A 12,439-nucleotide genomic window follows, 5' to 3' on the forward strand; every position below is an offset into this window, starting at 1 on the left:
TCTGCAACCTCCACCTCTCGGGTTCAAGTGATTCTCCTGCCTCAGCCTCCTGAGTAGCTGGGATTACAGGCGCATGCCATCACGCCCAGCTGATTTTTGTATTTTTAGCAAAGACAGGGTTTCACCATGTTGGTCAGGCTGGCCTCAAACTTTTGACCTCGTGATCTACCTGCCTCAGCCTCCCAAAGTGCTGGGATTAAAGGCGTGAGCTACCGCACCTGGCCTTTTTTTTTTTCTGAGATGGAGTTTCGCTCTTGTTGCCCAAGCTGAAGTGCAATGGTGCAATCTCGGCTCACTGCAACCTCCGCCTCCTGGGTTCAAGTGATTCTCCTGCCTCAGCCTCCCGAGTAGCATTATAGGCATGTGTCACCACGCCCAGCTAATTTTGTACTTTTAGTAGAGACGGGGTTTATTTTTAGTAGAGACAGGGTTTCTCCATGTTTGTCAAGCTGGTCTCGAACTCCGGACCTCAGGTGATCCGCCCACCTTTGCCTCCCAATGTGCTTGGATTACAGGTGTGTGCCACTGCACCCGGCCCTATATGGCAAGTTCTTAACAAAAGCCAAACATCAACTGGAGTCAAGAATCTTAAATGTTAATTTCCTATAACTGAATCTTTAAAGTGATGGTTACCATTCAAATATTGTAATTTAAAGTATGCACTTAAAAGTAACAAATAGCCTACATACTATCAGCTTTAAAAGAAAAAATATCCTCTAGTAAGAGGAGGCTCTTCAATTTTAAGGTTAACAAAAGGTTTCTGAGACTGTTCAGAACTGTGTTCTGTGAGTTCAAAATTCTTAGTTCCCTTTTTATATGTAAAAGGAGGAAAAAAATTAAAATTTTTTTTTTTTGGGTAGAGACAGAGTCTCATTATGTTGCCTAGGCTGGTCTCAAACTCCTGGACTCAAGTGATCCTCCCACACTGGCCTCCCCAAAGTACAGGGATTACAGGCGTGAGTCACCTCAACTAGCCAACTTTTTTTTTTTTTAAAGTAAAAAAGCTAAGTTCCATAAGCTAAAAAAAGTTATGAGAAAATTTTCTGAGTGAATAATGCTTGGAGTTCAGAAGGTTGGGCAAGTCTTTAAAGACTCTAAAGACTCAGACTGAGTCTTTAAATTTAATATGTAAAGTTGGCTTTATCTGCTGTTTAACTAGGGTAAGGTGCAGTCGTAACAACACTAAAAAAACTATACTGACAAAAATGAGATGACTAATAATTTTATTCATTTACAACAAACTAAGCTAATAACTTTTACACTAATTATGAAAGCCAGAAATGTTTCCAAAAACCATTTATACGAAATTTGTGTGTATCATCTGACCTCAGGATGACTACTTGCTGAACAAATTATGGCAGAAATATATTATTCTATTGCAAATACCTACTGGCCATAAAACAAAGTCATCTGTCCTCTATTTGGAATCAAATGGTTAAATTAAGGCATAAGTATTAATAGTCAACACCAAAGTAACACAAATATTGGTTCCCCACGAGTGTTTATTATTTACTCTAACACTTACTTAATAGTGGTGGTCATACTCTGTGCTTGCTGCTGAGTGCCATTATTGATTGTGTTGGTGTTTTTCAGCTGGTTCATCTGTTGCTGTGTCTGTGTGCCCCCTCCTCCAGGGCCACCAGTGGGTTTCACAGGGCCTCTCAGCTGACCATTTTGACTGGACAGACCCATTATAACAGGGTTCTCTGTTCTGGCCGTGCTCATGCTGTTTTAATTGCAAAGGTCTTTCAAACTTCAAAACTTTTGAAAGTCAGTAGAGAAACTGTAATAACAGTTTATTAGGCTCTCCAAAATGAAGAGATAAATATAAGTCTTGCTCAATAAATGAGTCCTTTATTGCAATGCAGGCAAGCACCTGTAAGTCTCTGAACGGTAAGCAGCAGTAACTTGCTCTCTTGCACGGAATCAACTTTTTATTTTTAAAAAGCCCTCTAACAAGCTTGAGTTATATCTGAATTCACTCACGTCAATCTGAAACAAACAAACAAAATTAAATTAGCAAACACAACAGAAAAACTTTGTTTCCTTTTTAAAAGAACCCCTTTAGAACTCTCATCTTCTATATTAAAGAATTAATAATACAGCTACACTTAGACCAAATCACGAGCCAAGCTGGGATAGACACAACTTTGAACTATCTCAAAAACACAATGAGGCCAATATCAAACACTTAAAATTGTTAATTCAAAGCAATCCAGAGATTAAGTAGAAAGAGACTAGTAAATTAGCACTACTTGTCAATGATAATCTCTTCTCTTCAGTTTCCTCCCCATGAATTCTCTAAGTCTCTGACATCTCTAAAAGTCAGTGATTCATTATACTTAATTGCATTACAACTCACTGAAGTATCACACAATTTAAACAAGACAATTCATTAATTTTCTTCTACTTGTAATAGCAACCGAGAGTCCTTATAGATTTAAGTGAGCTTTTGACTTGAACTTCACACTTCCAGAAAAAAACACCTTTGTGCCCTTACGAATTTCAACTATTAAACCTTATGGGCTGGGTGCTGGTGGCTCAGGCCTGTAATCGCAGCACTTTTGAGAGGCCAATGCAGGCGATCACTTGAGGTCAGGAGTTAGAGACCAGCCTGGACAACATAGCGAAATCCCATCTCTACTAAAAATACAAAATGTAGGCCGGGTGCGGTGGCTCATGCCTGTAATCCCAGCACTTTGGGAGGCCGAGGAAGGTGGATCATGAGGTCAGGAGTTCAGGATCAGCCTGGACAAGATGGTGAAACCCTGTCTCTACTAAAAATACAAAAATTAGCCAGGCGTGGTGGCGGGCGCCTGTAATTCCAGCTACTTGGGAGGCTGAGGCAGAGAACTGCTTGAACCCAGGAGGCGGAGGTTGCAGTGAGCCAAGATTGTGCCACTGCACACCAGCCTCAGCGACAGAGCCAGACTCCGTCTCAAAAACAAAAACAAACAAGAAAAAAAAAACAAAAAAAACAAAATTTAGCCGGGCATGGTGGTGCACACCTGTAATGGAGTCCCAGCTACTTGGGAGGCTGAAGCACGAGAATCGCTTGAACCTGGCAGACGGAGGCTGCAGTGGGCCAGGTGACAGAGACCTTGTCTCAAAAAACAACAACAAAAAACTTTAAGAAGAAAAATGTATTTTCTTTTTTCCTTTTTGTCCTTTAAAACAATAAATGAAGCAGTCAAGAGAATAGTGTATTTCTGCCATAATGTATCCAGCAAGTAATGATCCCAAGGACAGGTGACATACACAAATTTTGTATAAATGATTTTTTATTTTGAAATTGACAAAAACAAGATGACTCTAATAATTTTATTCATTTATAACAAACTTAGCTAATAACTATTCTAATTTTAAATAGAATTTAAAAAAACAGGAAAATTCATGTTTAAAAAAAAATCTGCGGAAGACTAAACACACTAGTAATTTTAAGAAAACTTTCCAAGAAATCCAGAATAGTAAAGCTAATTAATAGTTTAAAAAAAAAAAAGAACTGGTAGGAGGGGCACGGTAGCTCACGCCTGTAATCCCAACACTTTGGGAGGCCAAGACTGGTGGATCACCTGAGGTCAGGAGTTCAAGACCACCTGACCAATATGGTGAAACTCCGTTCCACTAAAATACAAAAATTAACTGGGCGTGGTGGCCCTGTAATCGCAGCTACTTAGGAGGCTGAGGCAGAAGAATCACTTGAACCCAGGACGTGGAGGCTGCAGTGAGTCCAGATCACGCCATTGTACTCCAGCCTGGGCAACAAGAGCAAAACTCTGTTTAAAAAAAAAAAAAAAAAAACCACAAAACTAGTCAACCTCATTTTAAAATTATCCCGTAAATGGAAATCTTACTTCTATTTTTTATTGTATTTTTTGAGACAGTCTTGCACTGTCACCCAGGCTGGAGTGCAATGGCGCGCTCTCAGCTCACTGCAACCTCCACCTCCCGGGTTCAAGTGATTCTTCTGTCTCAGCCTCCTGAGTAGGTGGGATTACGGGCATGCGCCACCATGCCCAGCTAATTTTTGTATTTTTAGTAAAGGCGGGGTTTCGACATGTTGGCCAGGCTGGTCTTGAACAACTGAGCTCAGGTGATCCGCCCGCCTCGGCCTCCCAAAGTGCTGGGATTACAGGCGTGAGCCACCACGCCCGGCCTATTATTTTTGAGACAGAGTCTCACTCTGTTGCCCAGAGTGGAGTGCAGTAGCCCGATCTCAGCTCACTGCAACCTCCACCACGCAGGTTCAAGCGATCCTCATGCCTTAGCCTCCCAAGTAGCTTGGTGGGATTACAGATCTGGCTAATTTCTGTATTTTTCAGTAGACACGGGGTGTTATCAAGTTGGCCAGGCTGGTCTTGGACTCCTAACCTCAAATGATCTGCCCGCCTTAGCCTCCTAAAGTGCTAAGATTACAGGCGAGAGCCACCGTGCCCGGCTGAAATCTTGCTTTTAATTGTAGTTAATAAAAACATACAAAGACACGAAAACAAAGCCCTACTCTGTTGGCTTTTGATTTAACCCCGTTACACTTTTTTTTTTTTTTTGAGGCGGAGTCTCGCTCTGTCGCCCAGGTTGGAGTGCCGTGGCACAATCTTGGCTCACTGCAACCGCCGCCTCCTGGGTTCAAGCGATTCCCCTGTCTCAGCCTCCCGAGTAGCTGGGATTACAAGCGCCTGCCACCAGGCCTGGCTAATTTTTTTCTATTTTTAGTAGAGACGGGGTTTTGCCACGTTGGCCAGGCTAGTATCGAACTCCTGACCTCAGTTGATCCGCCTGCCTTGGCCTCCCAAAGTGCTGGGATTACAGGCATGAGCCACCGCTCCCAGCAACCCCGTTACATTTCTTACATAAAATACACTAGCTTACGAGTGCTGATTCTTTCTGCCATACACCAAGGCATGTGAAACTCAAAATTTTAAAGTCAACAGATCTCTACATTTATGAAGAAAATGCTCCTTGATTATGCCTTCCTTAAAAAAAAAATGAACAAGTTGCTCACAAGCAAATCCTGATTATCACATACACAAAGTTGTTTACTTCAGACTCTAACTGACCTCTTAAGCAGATATGGTTAACAGCTACTTTCCTGTATTGACGGTTTTATATTATGATCAGCGATATCACGCAGTTCACACAGAGACTTAGCTGTTTGCAGAGCACTAAGAGGATGAAAAGGGCAACCTCTAAAGACCGAACGATATCATCATTACTGTCCATCATGCACAGTAAGACCTCCTATATCCTTAAATCCAAAATGAGACTATGTGATAACTGCTCCCTTCTTAAACTGAAACCTGCACTGCAGCTTTTTCTCAGAGAAGGAAATATTCCTCCTACCCCTTCCCAATTTAGATTTGCAAGTTATCTTTCCACATTTTCAAAAAAAAACAAAAAACAAGAAACGTAGACTAGTTGGGAGGAGCCCCTAGCGGAGTTAATTACAGCACTTCACAGATCGTAGTTAGCAATTGACAGTTTCACACCCAAAACAGTATCGTCATCGCCAACAAGAGCTTTTGTTTGCAAATGCAGCGCAGTTTTTCTAGCTTTGCCTGCAAGTTGGAGTGACTGGGTTTTATTCTGAAGGGAAAGGGGGGCTGAGGAAGAGAAAGGAGAGAGATACTGGAAAGACACAAGTCAATGACTGGAATCCCGTAACTGAAGGGAAATTTCTTGCCCCCCCCGCACCCCACGCCCCAAACACACACACTTCTGACCATAAACACAAAAGGTTGGGGCTCTGCAATCCTATCTGCGCAATATGAGCCAGCAACCAGCTCCATCAGTAGCAAACAATAGGGACTCCCCCAAGGAGGCCCCAAATGGACCCCCTAAACCAGAAATCCCCCTCCTTTCCTCCAAGAGTCGGGGGCTCCATAAACACCCTCTTGTTATTGACCCGCAAGGCCTACTGCAATCAAGCAGCGGCCGGTTTGCTTCTAAACCGAGCCCTCCAATACAGCATGTCCCTGCCGCCCCCTATAGGGCCGTCTCGTACCCTATAACCTCCACCATCATCCCCCTAAGTCCTTGCCGCCCCCTTCGGCCTCATATTCCCTCATCTTTGATAAAGCTCCTCCGAGTACTTAGCCTGTTCCTCCTGCCGACCCTGCCGCGCACCACATTCCTATATTCGCCTCCTCTCAGGCGCTCCCACCCCACACAGCTGCCGACCGCCTTCCTCCCCAGGCCCGGCCAGGCCTTAGGCCTCCGCCCGAGAGTCCCCCAGAGCCGGCCCGGGGGGCTCCCCACAGCCCCCACAGCACCGCTGACCTCGACCCCACCACCTCACCCCAAGCCTCGCGACTCGGGCCCGTGTCCTACCAACCAGGCCACTCCCGCTCAGCACCCTCGGTCCTTTATTGTTGACTCGAAGCTCCCAAAATGGCGGACGCTCCTTCCTCCTCGGAAACCTCCGCCCGCCCCCACCCAGCCCTCTCGCTACGGCCTCCTCTCGCCCCCGCCCCCGCCCCGCTCCGAGGGGCGCGCAGCCCAGCCGCCCGAGCCGCCGGCTCCCCCCGGCTGTCCAGCCCTACCTCCTCCGCTGCCCGCTCTCGTGGCGCCGCCGAAGTCGCCGCCTGGCTGAGCTAACTCGGCTCCTCTGCCCCCTCCCTCGCTCGCCCGTTCGCCCGCCCGCCGCCTCCTCCCTCTTTCCCTGCCTCTCCGCATGGCGGCGACCGCGGCTCCTCCTCCACTCAAGATGGCGAAACCTCGGCCGCCGCGGCTATATTCGCCGGGGCGTCACTGCCTTCCCGGCCTGGTGGTGAAAGGAAGCCGGGCCGCGAAAGCTTCCTGAGGAGAAAATGGAGGGCCCTTCTCTCACACCGACGAGAAAAGTTCGAGGGGGAAATACGAGTTCCTTTCTGAAGGGACAGGACGGCTGCTTTTCCACAGCCGCGACGTGATTGAGAAATGGTGGCTGGCAAGGGTAGCCCTGCCTTCGCCCCTCCAAAGTAAAGATCGGGAGTTGAGACCAGAGGAACATCTCTTTATTACATGACTAAGGATATGTTTTGAAAACTGGCCCCCGGGCAGCTGCTCGGGGACAGGAAGCTGACCTGACTTCTGCTGGCCGGGGAGGCTGATGCCGGGCCTAAGGGGCTGCGTCCGAGCCTCTCGGGGCGCGCCTCCATGCAGGAAGGCGCGGAACTAGCGGCCCGGAGACGCCGGGCGCGCGTCTGAGTGTGGGGGCCGGAAGGGGGGCCAACCGGGCCCGGAGGCCGCACCAGGCAGGAGGGAGGACTCCAGAGAGCGCGCGGGGGGCGCTGCGCGGTGGGACGGGGCGGGCCTGTAGGGCGCGCCTGGCGGGGGGTAGGCTCCGGGCTTGAGGGTGCGCCTGGGGGGGCTGGTTGTGGGGGAAGGCTTGAGGGTGCGCCTGGGCGGGGGAAGTCTCCGGGCATGAGGGCGCGCCTGCGGGTGGTATGGGGGGGTACACCGAGCTTGAGGGTGCGCCCGGGGGGCTCTCATGTGAAGGGTACCAGGCTTGAGGGCGCCCCTGCGGGGGGGCAGAGGCACCGAGCTTGAGGGTGCGCCTCGGGGGTCTGCGGGGGGAAGGCACCGGACTTGAGCGTGCGCCGGGAGAGGACGGCGGGGGACTGGACTGTGAGGGCGTATCTTGGGGGACCTGTCGGGGAGGAACCGGGAGAAGGCACAACTGGGGGTGAGGCGGGGGCGGGGGCCGGGCTGTGAGAGTGCGACTGAGGGGGATCACTCCGGAGAGCACGGAGCTGGGGGCGTTGCGCAGGTGGAGTGGGGAGGCCTGGTGGAGAGGGTAGCAAACTGAGAGCGCGCACCGGGGTGGTGGGGGGAGAAGCTGGACTGTAAGGTGAAGAGTTAGTAGGGCGCGACCGTCTTCTCCTGCCCTCGAAGGGCAAGACTGAAGAAAGTAGGGGCGGAGGAGGCCGGGCCCTCCACTTAAAGGGAGGGAAGCTAGTGAAGCGTCAGTTATAATAGAAATAGGAATTCAGTAAGGAAATGTAGAAGCTTAAGGCAGAGGGTGACTCTCCTGCCTGATCCTCACTATGAAGACATTTATGTATGTTCCCATAATTAGTTTTCAGATCCCAGTGTCTGTGTTTATCCTTGACAGAAATAATAGAACTGCTGTCTTCTTCCAGGTTAAACAAAACTTTGGAGCTAAAAGCTAGCTAGGTCAGGAGAAACAAAATCTAAGTCTCACCCAATTGAGAGACTGAATATACAAAGAATGGCCAAACCTACCCATGACCTCCTACCCATAACCTCTTCAAGTAATCGGCCCACAAGGGTCAGGACTTGATCTTTAACCGGCAGCTTCCCTATTTCTTGCCCCTGCTTCCAGCTCTGGGCCAATCAGAGAAAGCCAAATGTGCTCCTCACACCAATCGCGTAAGAAGCCCTGCTTCTAGTTAGCCCTCCTCCAACTTCCCGATGCCAACATCCTCCAATCAGAGCCAACCTGAAGTTTCTCCCTTTTTTTCAGTATATGTAAAGCTTTTCCACTCCCCTGCCTGCCTATGAGTCTATTAAATCAAGTGATGGGTCGCGGCTGACTCTTGCCAGCTCTGAGTAAATAGCCTATTCTCATTTGGTGGTCGTTATTTCTACACAGCCGGTGGGAAGGTGGTGGAGAATATTGATGACTATTCTTAAGGTTAAAAAGAAGGTTCGCCTTACATTTTTTTTTTATTTTAAATTTACAGCATGGCGTCTCCAGCCCAGGTTTTAAAATACCTACTAATGTAAGGAAATAGCCCTGCACCTTGTGCCCATCCTAGAGAGAAAATGGTTTCTTAATAAAAAATGTATGAGGCCTTTTTGCCCCAGTATCTTCCCAAGCAGAGGAATGTGAAGGGGGGTTGGGCCAAGAAGTGAGTGGTAGGAAGAGAGGCCTACGGATTTAAAACAGGCCACTGCTTGGAGGGGTCTCTTTCCTAAACCACTGAAGAAATTGAACCAGGCAAAGGAAGGGGGTTCACACCCACAAATAAACTATAACCTACAAAAGGAGCCCGGGTTCACGTCCACAAATAAATTGTAACCTACACAAGGAGTCTGGTTGAGGTCACAAAACAAAAGCAAGGAGGCAACCAGAAGTAGAATATGAAATAGGTGCCCCCTTCTCACCTAGGAATCCTTCCAGGGCTAAAACCTTCAAATATTCTGCTTTTAAGGTAGTCAGATACCCTCACAACTCATTTCCATCAGCCCTTCTCTGTTTTCAAGTGAGAAGCATAGATGGTTTATAATTAAGCTATGAACTCTTGGATCTTTTCTTCCAAGTTTAGTGTTAGGGGTTGATAGGTCTAGTCCAACTATCTCAATACATTGTTTTCTCCCTAGTTAAAACAGATTTGCAAGAATCATTTGTATGACACTTTAGGAATACAGATAAATTGTTTGCTAGTGCAAATAATATCCTTATATTTATAAAATATATGTGTACTTTTAAAAAAGTTACATGAATCCAACCCTCTGGACTTTTAGTTAGTATTGAGTGTGATAGTTGTGGGACATCTGTAGTAAATACGGTTTCTGAAGGGTGTGCTATCATCCCTAATGAACTCACCTATTAATTGTGGTAAAGAGTTTTTCACTTGGGCTGGACACGGTGGCTCACGCCTGTAATCCCAGCACTTTGGGAGGCCGAGGCAGGTGGGTTGACTGAGGTCAGGAGTTCAAGACCAGCCTAGCCAACATGGTGAAACCCCGTCTCTACTAAAAAAAAAAAAAAAAAAAAAGAAAAAAAAAAGCTGGGCTTGGTGGCAGGTGCCTGTAATCCCAGCTACTTGGGAGGCTGAGGCAGGAGAATCCTTTGAACCTGGGGAGGCAGAGGTTGCAGTGAGCCAAGATCGTGCCATTGCACTCCAGCCTGGGCAACAAGAGCAAAACTCCGTCTCAAAAAAAAGAAAAAGAAATGAAAAAAAAAGTTTCCCAACATGTATTAGCCGTCTTCATGTTGTCTGTATTCACCTTTGTGTCATCACCCCTCTTCAGTTTCCTCCTGGAATTCAATCACAGTAATGGGTTATCTCAGCAAATATTATTCGCCAGTCTCACATCCTGACCTCATTTATTTACCTAAAAATAACCAGAACGAAAAAAAAATCACAAATTAATTTACACTTGATTTCACTTTAACTTCAATTTAAAATACTTAGAATCCAGAATTCCTGGTAAGTTGAACCTGGAATACGCAGACCTGTGATAATATCTTAAACACTCAAATGTTTTCAACTTGCTGAAATGGAGTTCACACTTTTAACATTCTGGGCTTATTTTTTAAAAAGGGACTATAATACTTTAACTCAAATTACAATCAGATGTGTTCATTACCTAGAAGAAAAAAATTTTACCTATCTCATATCTTCAGTGAAATGATTATATCACATCTGGCTAAGCTTTACCGTTTGGTATTTGCCCTCTTTCAAGTGATTTGCAGTATAATACTTTGATTTTCCAAAATTTCAACATACAAAGTTATTTTCCAAATATGCTCAAGCAACATCTGATCATCACTAACAAGACTAAAGGCTAATATGCCCAAGGAGCCAAGTCCCGTTTTCTTGGGACTTCATAGCAGGTAAAAATTGCCTTTTCAATTTATACACCTGAAGACAGTGAAGCAGCATCAGTCACTGAGGGCTTAGTAGAGATGTCCTTAGAGAGGTGCACATACTGCACTGAAGTTGATGCATACTAAGCAGGTGTGCTTAATCACTGATAGGTTACATCAGGCACATTTTGTTGGAATAAATGTTCCAACCCCTGAGTAAACTCAAGTTGAAAAGTAGGAAAGTTGGCCAGCGCGGTGGCTCACACCTGTAATCCCAGCACTTTGGGAGGCCAAGGTGGGCGGATCACGTGAGGTCAGGAGTTCGAGACCAGCCTGGCCAACATGGTGAAACCCCATCTCTACTAAAAATACAAAAATTAGCCGGGTGTGGCAGCATGCACCTGTAATCCCAGCTACTTGGGAGGCTGTGGCGGAGAATTGCTTGAACCCAGGAGGCAGAGGTTGCAGTGAGCTGAGATTGCACCACTGCACTCCAACCTGGATGACAGAGTAAGACTCTGTCTCAAAAAAAAAAAAAAAAAAAAAGTGTAGGAAAGCAATAGTACAAACGAGGAGGGAAGTGGGTGAGTTAAACACATTTTCCCCAAACTGCCAGGTTTACTTTGCAGAATTTGTATTCTCTTTCACAGATAACATAACCCTCATTCCCAGCACACCACAACCAAGCTAGTTAGCTGGCTCAGCTCACGGTGTCCTTCGGCCACATCGGGACTCAGCATGGTATATGTTCTGGTCATCACCCAGAGAATTCTAGCTATTCATTTTGACTCTTCAGTTTCGCTAAGATGACTGTATGCCAGCAATTTTAACTTATTTATTAATTTGAAAATAATGTGTGGCTGGGCCGGGCACAGTGGCTCACGCCTGTAATCCCAGCACTTTGGGAGGCCGAGGCAGGTGGATCACGAGGTCAGGAGATCAAGACCAGCCTGACTAACATGGTGAAACCCTGTCCCTACTAAAAATACAAAAAATTAGCCGGGCGTGGTGGCATGCACCTGTAATCCCAGCTACTAGGGAGGCTTAGGCAGGAGAATTGCTTGAACCCAGGAGGCGGAGGTCGCAGTGAGCCAAGATCATGCCACTGCACTTCAGCCTGGGCAACAGAACGAGACTCCGTCTCAAAAAGAAAAAAAGAAAAGAAAAAAGAAAAAGAAAATATGTGTGTCTGGAAGACACTGAAATCTGGAAAACAGCTATTTAGGTATAAATTTACTTTGACTTACTGAGATCAAGAAAGAATTGACATCGTCCTCATCTAAGATACCTCGTTCTCCTTGGGTATTTTCCAAGTTAGTTCAGGGACAGTTGCCGAGGAATAACACTGATGGGGGTTCACACTATGGCGATCTTGTTGAACTGCCTGATGTTGGTTTGTGTAATCTGCCCCCTTTGTGCCCAAGAACCTGTGACAAGATTCTGCTTCTGACAACCTTCTGTGCAGGGGTAGCAACAGGAGTCTGAACAATCGTAAGTGTCCAGCCCTGGTTTCCTGCCACTAGTCAATCTGCAGAGACTTTTATTGATTCTTGAAAATACAACTGTGATTGTAGGTTTGGGCCCTGGGAATGTAATTTATAGCTAAAGAATGGGCAATGTCTTCTGTCCTGAGTGCCATGGTTGGATTGTGTAACATCTGTGGCTACCAGGACAAGGAAGGAACAAAGGAAGACAAAAGTATTTCGGTGCAGAGATCTTCTCAGTGACCCTCCTTGCTCTTCATCTGCCTGATGAATTTTAAAGACTACTTTTTATCATATCTCCACGCCGTAAACTACCCCCTCAGTGGCTCCCAGTTTCCTTTTACTACATCTAGTCTACACTCCATAGACCGACTGAGACTGCCAATATGCCTACCCAGTCGGATTTCCTACTCTTCCT

The 12,439-nt window shown here is 46.5% G+C and overlaps 1 protein-coding gene across 5 annotated transcripts in view; it reads right to left on the bottom strand.

Moving 5' to 3' along the window:
- The window catches only part of DDX6 (DEAD-box helicase 6), a 44,068-nt gene extending 36,884 nt beyond the window's left edge, over positions 1–7,184 (bottom strand). The window contains exons 1-2 of one of the 5 annotated variants that reach the window (XM_031016040.3): positions 7,062–7,184; positions 1,526–1,992 (exon numbers count right to left, since the gene is read on the bottom strand). In XM_031016040.3, the coding sequence (XP_030871900.1) occupies positions 1,526–1,725 (200 nt within the window). In that variant the 5' untranslated portion in view covers positions 1,726–1,992; positions 7,062–7,184. Of the gene's footprint in view, positions 1–1,525; positions 1,993–6,295; positions 6,436–6,539; positions 6,988–7,061 lie in introns of those variants that run through there. The other 4 variants (XM_031016036.3, XM_031016037.3, XM_031016039.3 and 1 more) reach the window with 4 other exon arrangements.
- Between the last annotated feature and the right edge of the window lie 5,255 nt (positions 7,185–12,439).

The sequence above is a fragment of the Gorilla gorilla genome, chromosome 9 (assembly GCF_029281585.2).
Source record: "Gorilla gorilla gorilla isolate KB3781 chromosome 9, NHGRI_mGorGor1-v2.1_pri, whole genome shotgun sequence".
In the NCBI taxonomy this organism is placed as follows: domain Eukaryota; kingdom Metazoa; phylum Chordata; class Mammalia; order Primates; family Hominidae; genus Gorilla; species Gorilla gorilla.